We start from the raw sequence: 13,805 nt of genomic DNA on the forward strand, positions 1-13,805 counted from the left end.
GATTTTGGAGCTAGACCATCCACTGGCAGGCTGGCAACAGAAGACCATGTTACTGGTGGCAGGTGGAGCATGGTTCACCACTAGCGTGCCATAGCAGTGTAATTGTTGAAACTTTCACTGATGGTGAACTGGGAATGCCTTGGTAGGGACAGTGTCTCAGGCATTTGAGAAATATAAGAGAACTAGTAATTATGAAGAGTATGGAATTGGATGGCTGTTCTTACAGGCATTCATTCCATTAGAGAAATGCTGAGGGTGATTAATTACCAATTAAAGGCTATGTATGAAGACCAGAAGGGCTTCTTAACAACGTATAAAAAGACTTTCATCTCTTGCAGCTGGAGGACAGAAAAAGCTGAGGATCAGGCCCAGGCCTTAACTGTAAGATTGGCAAAGTTCAAGAGAAGATTGGATTCCAGCCTCATCATGTCTGCTAAGCCAAGGTCAGGGCAAAAGTCTTGGATACGGACCTATAGAAGTAGCCCACTTCTTCCCGTTAAGCTACCACTCACTCAGTCCCTTCCTCCTCCTTGCTTGGAGAGGATGCAGAAGCTTCTGCCTTGCAGGTTAACATGCACCCTCCTCAGGATTTGCCTCCCCTGCTGTGATCACCAAGCCAGTCGGGTCGAGACACAACATAATTGGGCCAGGGAAGTGCTAGGGCTGCCAAAGTTGTTGCAGAACCTTGCCAAAATAAACCTGGAAGAGCCAAGAGAATATATTTGGGCCTGGATCCTGAGGGTTCTGGCTTAAGGGGGAAGGAACATAAAGCTGGATGAGGGAGAGTGTTTTATATGTAAGCTCTCCAATGAGAGAACATTTAACACTGGCAGGGACCTGAGGAGACAGTGCTGACACACTGCTAGGGTAGTTCTTGGAAGCTTGGAGAAAGGCTGAGCCACTACACTTGGCCCAGCTAAGTGAAGTATAACAGAACCTCCAAGCAGACAAGGGGAAGAAGAGATTACAAACCTTAGAGAAGTGTGTGGGCTAAAGTGAATATACTGTGTAAGGCAAGACAGCCTGGAAGTTCCTCCATTTACCAAAGCAGTAAGGAATATGTCACTGTTTATAGGGACACTGGCATCATTTAGGAACTCAGTAGTGACTGTCTTCTGAAGGCCAGGACTTAATAGTAGGAAATGCTGCCACAGAGCTGGGTGCCCTGATAACAGTGGGGATGATGAGATCGTGAAATAATAGATGCCAGGTTGTGGCACTTAACCAGGAGGTGCATAGTGGGTTAATTATCTTAATGAACTGCAGGGTCAGAGTGGCAACCAAGGATCCTGATCCACAGTGAGCTATAGACATGGTTAATGGAACGAAGCTTCGGTAGATACAAGGTAGATGGTCAGCCAGTAAGGGCGTTGCCCAATCTAGATAATCTAAAGAAGTAAAAAATGGATGATCAGGAGGTTGAGAGCAGCCACCACAATAAAATCATTACTTTTATTCCAGTTTCTGGTCCTGAGCCAGTTCTCAGACCCAGAACTCATAGATTGACAGAAGGACCAAATCTCCAGGAGGAAGGACCCTGCACACCATGGCAAGTGCATATTATTAATGATTTTTCAACTACTTCCTTAAAGGGACTTATTTACTTGGATAACCATACACTGGGAAATGGAAAATACCCAATGTTTTGAGGATTTTGGGGCACAGTTTCCAAGCTGACACTGTTAACTAGGCACCAAATAGCATCATTTGATCCCTGCCCCCATTACAGTGGGAGCATATGGGGGCTAGGTAATAAATTTAGTCCTGGCCCAGATATAGCTCATAGTGAGTCTGCCAGGTCTACAAATCCACCTATTGGTCATTTTTCCCCATACCCGAATATAACTGGCATGGACAGTTATCTGTGGTATAAGAGCTATTATAGAAAGAAAGACGTAAGTGGAAGCTTTGCAATTGCCCCCATACTCACAGCCAAGATAGGAAATAAATAATGATATTGCGTCTTGGGGAGGAGAGAGATTAGTATGACACTTAAAGACCTAAAAGATTTTAAAATGGTGGCCTCCATCACATACCCATTTATTGACCAGTTCCCTACAGGTGGATCCTGGAGGATGACAGTGGACTACTGCAAACTGGACCAAGTTGTAGCTCTAATTGTAGGTGTTGTACCAGATATCTTTGTTAGAGAAGATTAACAAGGCCTCAGATAGATGGTATATGGCCATTGATCTGGTAAATGCCGCCTTCTCCATCCCTGTTAGGTGGGAGGACCAGAAAGTTTACATTATGGATACACAGCAGTGTACTATGAATATTAACTCGCCCTCAGAACATAACATAGTTAGAAAGGATCTGGGTCATCTGGATATACTATGACATTGGTCCACATTTTGATAACATTGTGTTACTTGAACTGGATGAACAAGGAGTTGCAAGCACATCGAAGCCTTTGGTAAGATACATGCCCTCCATGGGTGGATGGTAAGCCCTGTGAAGATTCAGGGCCCTGCCACATCAGTGAAGTTTTTAGGGATCCGATGATCTAGGATATGCCAACCTATCCCTTTCAAAGTAAAAAACAAAGTATTGTATTTCACAGCTCCCCCACTCAGAAGCAAACACAGAGGTTGGTGGGAGTCTTCAGGTTCTGGGGGCAGCCTATTTTATACTGGGAACACTATTCCAACCAATTCATACAAACAGCTTCTAGATTTGAGTGAGACCCAGAGCAGGAAAGGGATCTGCAGCAGGTCCAGCCTGCAATGTAAGTGTCCCTCCCCCTTGAACCATACTCCCTGACAGACCCAATGATATCAGAGCTGTTAGTTATGGCAAAAGATGCCATGTGCTGCTTATGGCATGCCCCCGTTGAACAATTACAACATAAACCCCATTGCAGTCAGACAATGCCACCTGTAGTGGAAAACTACACGTAATTTGAAAAACAGTTCCTCGGGTACTCCTGGGCCCTGGTTGAGACAAGCATCTGATCATAGAAGTGATCATACATCCAGAACTGAGCTGGGTTCTGTCAGAGTCACAAAATCATAAGGTTTGGCAGAACTAGCAACAATCTGTAGTAAGATGCAAGTGATAACATGGGAAAGAATGGAGCCAGAGGGCATAAGTAAGCTGCACAACTCCTGATTCCAATTTCATTCTCCACTGTTGACCACTGCCTCTCCTTCAGCTCCAGGGAAAGATAATAGTGTGGAGAAATCCAGTGGGCAGAACTTTGGGTTATATATGTGGGCATCCACTCTATGTGAAGATAAAAGTGGCCCAAGGACTCACAGGCAATACCTAATGACTTGGTTGGTTAGCCAAAGTCTTGGAAGGAGAAAGATTGGAAGATCAAGGACAAGGTTTGGGGAAGAGGCATGTGGATAGACCTATATAGGAATAAGCATGAAAATATGAAGATTTTTGAATCATGTGTTACCTATAGAAATCATCTGAAGAGACACTATACTGCCAAATAGAATGACTCAGCACAGTGTTATTGTGCTTCTGTTATTGACCTCAGTGTTGATACAATGGGAGCTGGAATGGAGTATCCAGGGATTGAGGGCTACACGTGGGCCCAGCAGCATGAACTCCTACTCATCAAGGCTGATTTAGCTACTGCTTGTGTCAAATGTCCTAACTACCAGTAACAGAGACCAATGCTGAGACCCTGATACAGCACCTTCCCTTGAGGAGACCAGCCACTTGGTGGCAAGCATTTAATTTGGGGCCCCTTCGATTTTAGAAAGGGGAGTGAATTAATCCTGATCGAATTGACACATATTCTGGATATGAGCTTTTGTTTCTTGGCTGCATGACCTCAACCAACATCGCTATGGAAGGATTTACGAAGGGTTTGATAACCTACATGGGAGCCCACATAACATCACAAAGGACCAAGGAATCTACCTTCCAGTAAAGGAAGTGCTGCAATGAATGCAGAACCATGAGATGAACTGACCTTGTTATATGCTGCCCAACTGAAGCTGCTGGACTGATAGGGAGAGTAATGGTCTTTTAAAAAGGCGTACCTGAGGCACTAGGTGCCTAAATTGACAACCGTTATATGGTGCTCTGTTCCCAACAAGTAGACCACAGGGGTCCAGGCACCAAGGGGTAGAAGTAGGAGTGGCCCGACTTACACCACTCCCAGTGACCCACCAGGGGAATTTGTGTCACAAACTCTAGGATCTATGGTACAGAGGTCTTGGATCCTAGAAATGCTTCCTCCAGGGGTGCAACAAGAGTTGTATTCACATTTAATCTACAGCAGCCCTCCATTCATTTCAAGATGCTCATATCAAAAGATCTTGTTGGCAAGGAAAAGAGTCCTTATCCTCTATTCCTCCATAGCTTATTGAAGTCTGACCAAAATAAGTGTCTTTCAGAGCACCAAAAATAATAGCTGTCATGACTCGTGTAGTGAAAATCACAGCTATTTGGGAGATAGGTTTCATTAGGACTCTGTTGCTGGTGTTGCAGCTGCTGACTTAGCACAGCTCACTCAGTGTGATTCCAAAATCAGATGTTAAAAAATATATATATATATATATCTATTGTGTGTGGAGAGGGAGAGAGAGATCAAACTGAAGAGTAACCAGTTATTGCAGGTGAAGAAGAGGTGTGGTTACTACCCACGTAAGATCACAGAAATTGGAGAACATAATTTCTATGTCAGAATTACCTCTGTAATAGATCGATACCTAAGAATTGATAGGGAGTGACGTCAGCATCATAGCAACGTAAGATGTTGCTGTTTTCTCTCCCCGCTTTTTAGCAATTAATTAGACATCTCTCCATGAACAAAAGTGCCTCGTGGGGAGCTGTGGGACTTACTACCCTACACCAAGGGACCTGGGAGGACTTTCACCTACTTGTGCTTCCAAAAATAGACAAACAGACATGGTAAGGGCTGCAGACCTAAGGGAGTCAGCGAGCCTGCCCCACAACCTGCTCACTCCAGTAGGGGAAAAACTTGGAGAGTACTGGCCTATTCAGATACCCAGGAGCAAGAGGATTTTGTACAAGTCCAGCCTGCCTGAGGGGAGATACCAGTACACCATTAAGATAGGAAGGATAAGAGTTGTACACAGTGGAGAGGAAGGGACTCTCCCAGAGCCCCCTTCCCCATGCAGGGCAATGCCTACATAGGGCTAAGCTGTCAAGTATTGGTGACCTCTCCTGTGGAGGAGGTGGAAAGCTGTGAGTGAGTGCCCAGCTAGCCCAGTTTTGTGGGTTACAGCCAGAGAAACCCATTTCTCTCCAGCAGCACCCAGAGTACTGAGGTGGGACCTCCATGACTGGGGAGAGGAGGATAAAGGGAAGGAAGCAGATAAGAATATCAAAAGGCATTAAGGAGGTTCCTGCTGACTACTTCAGCACTTCAGCAGGAAGTCACCCTCAAGCTTTCGGGATTATGCCACTGGAAAATCCTACCACTGGGTCCATGGGCACCCCCATCACCTGGAGTGCTAAACCTACACTCCTACCCGTGCCCCTCCTCCCCCCACCATTCTGTGGATGGATCCTCATGGGTGCTCCAGAGTACAGAGATGAGAGAGCAGGTCCAGTAATCAGAGTGCTCTTAGAAAAATGGACCAGGGAGAAACTACAAACTAGAGCTGTAGCACCACCTTCTGGAAGACATAAGAGGTTTCCAACAGTCAGCCTGGTGAGTTATAAGAGTAAGAAAAGATGTAAAATCTTAAGAATTCTGCCACCTCAAGAGGGAACAGGAGAGTTGAGCAGGTCTACCCTCAAAAGTTGAGGAAACCCCAGATATAGCAGCACCAGTGATCACTGCCCCATCTGAAGGCAACCAATAAAGATTTAAGGAGTTGTCTTCTACTTCAGATGGAAAAACAGCAACACAAAAATATAAGGAACCTGAAAAACCAAGAAAATACTTCACCCCTAAAATGAATAATTCTCCAACAACTGAGCTCACAGCTACGGAAAACTGATCTAGCTGATAAAGAATTCAGAATAGCTGTTTGAAGAAATTCAGTGAACTACAAGAAAACACAGATAGTTCAGTGATATTAGGGGGAAAATACATGAACAAACAAAATGAAATCTTGACCAAAGAGATAGAAATCATAGAAAACAACCAAACAGAAATTCTGGAGCAGGAGAGTGAATGAAAAGATTACAATAAAGAGCATGGGTAGCAGACTAGATGGAAAATAGAATTAGTGACTTAGAAGGTAGGAATTTAGAAACAACATGGAAATGAACAAAGAAATATAATAAAAAAGAGCAAAGAAAGCCTGAATGATCTATGGAACTCAATCAAAGGGCAAATATTAGAATAGTAAGTGTTTCAGAAGGAGAAGAGATAGAGAAGGGGACAGAGTTTATTTAAAGAAGTAATAGCTGGAAACTTCCCAAATGTGGGGAACGACTTGGACATCCATGTTCATAAAGCTAGTAGATCACCAATTTACAAATGTAGGCATAAACAGAAGGAAAAAAGAAACAGTGGAAATACAAAACAACCAGAAAGAAATCATTAGGATGGCAATAGTAAGTCTTTACATATCTTTGATTACTTAAGTGTAAATGAATTGAATTCACCAAGCAAAAGACACAGAGTAGCTGAATGGATAAAAACACAAGACCCAACTTTATGCTGCCTACAGGAGACTCACTTCAGCTTTCAGGACACACATAGGCTCAAAGTAAAGGGATGGAAGAAGATACAAGGAGAAACTCAAAAGAAGTAGAATAGCCATAGTTATATCAGACAAAGCAGGCTTTAAGCCAAAAACTGTAACAAGAGACAGGGTCATTATATAATGATAAAGGTGTCAATACATCAAGAAGATATAGCAGTCATAAATATACACACCAAACATTGGAGCACCTAGATATATTAACCAAATACTAAAAGGTCTGAAGGGAGAAAGAGACAACAAATACAATAATAGATGTCAATACCCCACTTTCAGCAGTGGCTAGATCATCCAGACAGAAAATCAACAAGGAAATGTTGGAATTGAACCATATTTTAGATCAAATGGACCTAACAGACATATATAGAACATTCCATCCAGCAGCAGAAAATACATTCTGGTAAGTTCACACAGAACATTCTCCAGATAAATCATGTGAAAGGACAAAAACAAGTCTTGGCAAATTTAAGAAGATTGAAACTATACCAACTATTTTTCCAACCACAGTGGTATAAAATTAGAAATCAATAACAAAAGGAAAGCTGGAAAATCTACAAATATGTGGAAACTAAACAACACACTTCTGAACAACCAATGGGTCAAAGGAGAAATCAAAAGGGAAATAAAAAAATATCTTGAAACAAACAAAAAAGGAAACACAACATACCAAAACCTATGGGATGCTGCAAAAGCAGTACTGAGAGGGAAGTTTATAGCAAGAAATGCATACATTAAGAAATTAGAAAGATCTCAAATAAATAACCTAACTTTACATCTCAAAGAACTAGAAAAAAAAAGCAAATTAATCTTAAAGTTAACAGAAGGAAGGAAATAATAAAACCAGAGTGGAAATAAATAAACACCAGAAAAAAACAATAGGAAAGATCAATGAAACTAAGTGCTGGCTTTTGAAAAAGATAAAATGTACAAACCTTTAACTACACTAAAGAAACCTTTAGCTAGACCAAGAAAAAAAAAGAGAGAGAAGACACAAGTAAGTTAAAATCAGAAATGCAAGAGCAGATGTTACAACTGATACTACAGAAATACAAAAGGTCATAAGAGACTACGATGAACAATTATATGCCAACAAATTAGACAGCCTAGATAAATTCCTAGAAACACATGCCTTTCAAGACTGAATCAGGAAGAAATAGAAAATCTGAATGGCCCAATTACTAGTAATGAAACTGAGTTAGTAAAAACAAAACAAAATAAAACAAACAAAACAAAACAAAAACCCTCCCAACAAACAAAACTCCAGTACTGGAGGGCTTCACGGAGGAATTCTACCAAATATTTAAAGAAGTCCTAACACCTATTCTCAAACTATTCCAAAAAATTGAAGAGGAGGGAGCACTTCCAGACTCATTACATGAGGACAGCATTACCCTGATACCAAAGCCAGATAAGGACACTACAAGAAAAGAAAACTATAGCTCATTATTCCTGATGAATATAAATACAAAAATTCTCAACAGAATATTAGCAAAGTGAATTCATGAACACACTGAAAGGATTATACACATGACCAAGTAAGATTCATCCCCCTAGGATGTGAGGATGGTTCAACATACGTAATTCAATAAATGTCTTACACCACATTAATAGAATGAAAGATTAAAATCACATGATCATCTCAATAAATGCAGAGAAAGCACTTGACAAAAGACATCTTTTCATGGTAAAAACCCTCAACAGATTGGTTATAGAAGGTACATACTTCAGCAGAATCAAGACTATATGACAAATCCACAGGTAACATTATAATATTATACTCAATGGAGAAAAATTGAAAGCTTTTCTTCTAAGATCAGGAACAAGACAAGTATATCCACTCTCACCTCTCTTGTTCAGTATAGTACTGGAAGTCCTAGCTGAGCAATTAAGCAAGATAAAGGAAGAAAAGTCATCCAAATCAGAAAGGAAGAAGTAAAATTGACATTATTTGCAGATTATATGATTTTATATATAGAAAATCACAGAGACTCTATGAAAAAATTGTTGGGACTAATCAACAAAGTTAAGTTGCAGGATGTAAGATTAACATACAGAAATCAGGTGCATTTCTATAAACTAAAAATCTAAAGAGCTGAGAAATAAATGAAAACTGTCCCTTTTACAATAGCTTCAAAAACAATAAAATGCCTAGGAATAAATTTAATCAAGGAAGTCAAAGATTTGTAGAATGAAAACTCCAAGACTTTGTTGAAGGAAACTGAAGAAGACACAAACAATTGGAAGTTTGTGGATTGGAAAAATTAAAATTGTTAAAAAGTCATCTATGTTCTGACTGTTTATTTTTCACCATTGCTAGAGTATAGTGCACTTTGATTTACTTTTATGTCACTAATTAGCATCTTTTTTATTTTTCTTGGCTGTGTTGGATCTTTGTTGCTGCACGTGGGCTTTTTCTCTAGTTGTGGCAAGTGGGGACTACTCTTCGTTGCGGTGCGTGGGCTTCTCATCGCAGTGGCTTCTCTTGTTGCAGAGCACGGGCTCTAGGCGCACGGGCTTCAGTAGTTGTGGCTCACGGGCTCTAGAGTGCAGGTTCAGTAGTTGTGGCGCACAGGCTTAGTTGCTCTGCGGCATGTGGGATCTTCCCGGACCGGGGTACGAACCCGTGTCCCCTGCATTGGCAGGAAGATTCTCAACCACTGTGCCACCAGGGAAGTCCCAGAATCTTTTCATTTCAACTTGAAGAATCCTTTCAGCATTTCTTATAAGGCAGGTCTAGTGGTGATGAATTCCCTCAGTTTTTGTTTGTCTGGGAAAGTATTTCTCCTTCATATCTGAAGGGTAACCCCTGGATAAAGTATTCTTGGCTGGCAATTTTTACCTTTCAGCTCTTTGAATATGTATTTCACTCTCTCCTGTCCTGTAGCATTTCTGCTGAGAAATATGCTGATAGCCTAGTGGGAGTTCCTTTGTAGGTTACTTTCCTTTTTCCCCCTGGCTGCCTTTAAGATTCTATCTTTATCGTTGATTTTTGACAATTTCGTTATAATGTATTTTGGGAAGTTATTTTTGCATTGAGATAATAGGGTGTTCTATTAGCTTCTTGGACTTGTATGTCCAATTCCTTCCCCAGGGGTTGGACATTCTCAACTCTTATTTCTCTAAATACACTCTCTGCTCCCTCCTTCCACTCTTCTCCTTCTGGTAGACCAATTATTCTTTTATTTGTTTTTCTCGTCATATCTCATAGTTCTCATAGGGTTTCTTTACTTTAAAAAAATCTTAGTTTGTCTTTACTCTTCTGATTCATTTCTACGTTTCTATCCTGTGGGTCGCTAATTCCTCTTTGATCTTTCTGCATCTTTTCCTAAATTCTCTAATGTATTCTTTATCAGATTCATTGACTTTTTCAGCTCCAGAATTTTTGTCTGGTTCTTTTTTAAAATGTCCGTCTCGTTGGTAAATAACTCCTTCTATTCATTCATTTTACTCCTGAGTTCATTTAATTGCCTTTCTGAGTTTTCTTGTAGCTCATTGAATCTCTTCATAACAGCTGTTTTGAATTTTTTATCAATTAGATTGCAGTATTCTGTGCCTTTGGGTTCAGTTGCTAGAGAATTATTGTTCTTTTTGTTATACCATATTACCATGATTTATCTTAGTGATGAAATGTGCCTCTGCTGTTGCATTTGAAATACCACATACCTTTCTTTACTTTGTTCAGTTTAACAGATGGGCAATTAGAAACTTCTGTTTTCCACACGGTGGCGCCGTTGGTCAAGCTTTTGGCTCCCTTTACTTGAACTAGCTCTGGGGTTGCACTTGGGAGCACCTGGTTAAAACAAACAAACAAACTGGCATGGAAAAAGCTAGCAGCAGAGTAGGGTGTAGCGTGGGCTTAGCCCCTGGGGCTTTCTGGGTGCCCATTGCCCAGTAGGAAGTTCCTCAAGTTGGGGTTGAACCTCCTGCTGAAATCTTGAAGCCGGCAGCAGGGCACTTGTTCCTTTAATGGTCTTTGATATACTTGTCTGCCTCTTTTCCTTTCCTCCCCTCCACCCACCTCAGTCACAGAGGTTTTTCCTCAGAAATCCATGCTGCTGGAGAGAAACAGATCCATCCTCCTGTGACCTGTGCAGCCCAGTGGTCAGTCACGCACACCCTTTTGCTCCCCACCTCCTCTGTGAGGGAAGTCACTATTGCTACTGCTGGGAAAGCCCAGAGCATGTCGTGTCACCCTGGGGAAGGAGGGCTGACTTCTTGAGATTCTCCTTCTCCTCTGCCTCCAAACTGGTCTCTCTCCTGGTCCAACGGCATGCCTGATTCTCCTGCTAGCCTGTCTGGACTTCCACAAATTCTTTGTCTCCCTTGCATGTCTGCCTTGTTTTGCATTCACTACTCTCCCCTCCCCTCCCCCACCCCACCCTCTGTGTTCTGCTGTAATGTGAAGAAGCACGTTTGTTTGGTTGTGAATAACTAATTTGTTGCAAATAAAAGGGGAAAGAAAAAAGGGACAACTCATGCCACCATGATGCTGACATCAACCCCCAACCCCAAAGCCATTCACAGATTCAACTCAATCCCTATTAAAGTTCTAATGACATTTTCCACAGAAATAGAAAAAAAAAATCCTAAAAGTTGAGTGGAATCACAAAAGACCAAAGCAATCATGAGAAAGAAGAACAAAAGCAGAGGCATCACACTTCCAGATTTCAAACTGTATTACAAAACTATAGTAATTAACAGTATGGTACTGACATAAAAATAGACACATAGACCAATGCAACAGAATCAAGAGCCCATAAATAAAGCCCTGCATGTACAGTCAACTAATATTTGACAGGGGAGCCAAGAAAAACCAGTGGGGAAAGGACAGTCTCTTCAACAAATGGTGCTGGCAAAACTGGATAAGCACATGCAGAAAAATGAAACTGGACCCTTTCTCCAACCACTCACAAAAATTAAAATGGATTAAAGACTTAAACATAAGACCTGATATTATAAAATTCCTAGAAGAAAACACAGGGAATAAGCTCCTCAGTGTTGGTCTTGGCAATGGTTTTTGATACCAAAAGCACAAACAACAAAAGTGATAATTGACAAGTGGGACTACAACAAATTTTAAAGCTTCTGCACAGCAAAAGAAACGATCAGCAAAATGAAAAGGCAACCTACAGGATAAGAGAAAATATTTTCAAACTACAGATCAGGTAAGGGGTTAATATCCAAAATATATAAAGAATTTATACAACTAAATAGCAACAAAAAAAAACCTGATTAAAAAATGAGTAGAAGAACATTAAGTATACATTTTTCCAAAGAAGACATCCAGATAGCCAACAGGTACATGAAAAGATGCTCAGCATCACTAATCATCAGGGAAATGTAAATCAAAACCACAATGAGGGAGAAAGTGGCCAAGATGGCAGAGTAGAAGGACCCTAAGCTCACCTTCTCTCATGAGCTCACCAAAATCACAACAATCTGCAGAACAACCATCAATGAAAAAGTCTGAAACCTACCAGAAAAGATCTACAACTAAAGATATAAAGAAGGAACCACAGCAAGACCAGTAGGAGGGGCAGACTAACAATATAATCAAATCCCATATAACCCCCACCCCGCAACCCAGTGGGACAGCCACAAACTGGAGAATAATTATATTTCAGAGGATCTCCCACAGGAGTGAGAGTTCTAAGCCCCACATCAGGCCACCCCCAGCCCGGGGGTCCGGGGCTCTGGAAGAGGATCCCCCAGAGCATTTGGCTTCGAAGGCCAGCAGGGCTTGATTGCAGGAGCTCCACAGGATTGGGGGAAATAGAGACTTCACTCTTAAAACGCGTGCACAAAATCTCATTCACACCAGGACCAAAGGCAAAAGCAGTAATTTCATAGGAATCTGGGCCAGATCTACCTGGTGGTCTTGGAGGGTCTCCTGGGGAGGCAGGGGGGCGGCTGTGGCCCACCCTGTGGGCACAGGCACTGGTGGCGGATATATCAATAGTGTTCATCTGCATGAACTCCCCTCGAGACTGACATCTTGCTTGGATCTAGCACCAAGATCTGGCCCCATCCAACAGCCTGTAGGTTCCAGTGCTGGGACACCTCAGGCCAAACAATTAACAGCCTATAGACCGAAACTGGAAAGGCAGGCCAGACATTACCCTGGGACCAGCTGGCCCCTGACCCTTGGGTGACAAGAGGAGAGTGCACTGCTGGGATGCATAGGACATCTACAGAGGGACACTTCTCCAAGGTAGAGAAACATAACCTGCCATGTACATAAAAGTACAAATAGAAATTTAGACAAAATGAGGCAATGGAGGAGTATGTTCCAGACAAACGAACAAGATAAAACCCCAGAAGAAGAACTAAGTGAAATGGACATAAGCAATCTACCTGAGACATATAGATCAGTGGAACAGGACAGAAAACCCAGAAATAAACCCATGCACTTATGGTCAATTAATCTACAACGAAGAAGGTAAGAATATACACTGGAGAAAAGACAGTCTCTTCAATAAGTCGTGCTGGGAAAACTGGATAGCCACATGTAAAAGAATGAAATTAGAACATTCTCTAACACCGTATACATAAACAAACTCAAAATGGATTAAAGACCTAAATGTAAGACCAAATAATAAAACTCCTAGAGGAAAACATAGGCAGAACACTCTTTGACATAAATTGTAGCAATAATTTTTGGATCCGTCTCCTAGAGTAATGGAAATAAAAACAAAAATAAAGAAGTGGGACCTAATTAAACTTAAAAGTTCTGCACACAAAAGAAACCATAAATAAAATGAAAAGACAACCTATAGAATGGGAGAAAATATTTGCAAACAATGCTACTGACAAGGGATTAATTTCCAAAATATACAAACAGCTCATACAGCTTAATATCAGAAAAACAAACAACTCAATCAAAAAATGGGCAGAAGACCTAAACAGACATTTCTCCAAAGAAGACATACAGATGGCCAACAGGCACATGAAAAGATGCTCAATATCGCTAATTATTAGAGAAATGCAAATCAAAACTACAGTGAAATATCACCTTACACCAGCCAGAATGGTTATCATCAAAAAATCTATGAACAATAAATACTGAAGAGGGTGTGGAGACAAGGGAACCCTCCTACACTGTTGATGGGCATGCAAATTAATGCAGCCACTGTGGAGAACAAACAGTATGGAGGTTCCTTA

At 41.3% G+C, this 13,805-nt stretch overlaps 1 protein-coding gene across 2 annotated transcripts in view; it reads left to right on the top strand.

Annotated features, from left to right (window-relative positions):
• Positions 1 to 1,546, top strand: part of AP3S1 (adaptor related protein complex 3 subunit sigma 1) — a 74,962-nt gene extending 73,416 nt beyond the window's left edge. Inside the window, exons 6-7 of one of the 2 annotated variants that reach the window (XR_010942068.1) lie at positions 339 to 443; positions 1,462 to 1,546. Coding sequence is in view for 1 of the 2 variants with exons in the window: in XM_067731479.1 (XP_067587580.1) it covers positions 339 to 359 (21 nt within the window). In the remaining variant the exon portion in view is untranslated. Of the gene's footprint in view, positions 1 to 338; positions 683 to 1,461 lie in introns of those variants that run through there. The other variant, XM_067731479.1, reaches the window with a different exon arrangement.
• Positions 1,547 to 13,805: the final 12,259 nt, after the last annotated feature.

Source organism: Pseudorca crassidens, chromosome 3 (genome assembly GCF_039906515.1).
Source record: "Pseudorca crassidens isolate mPseCra1 chromosome 3, mPseCra1.hap1, whole genome shotgun sequence".
In the NCBI taxonomy this organism is placed as follows: Eukaryota; Metazoa; Chordata; class Mammalia; order Artiodactyla; family Delphinidae; genus Pseudorca; species Pseudorca crassidens.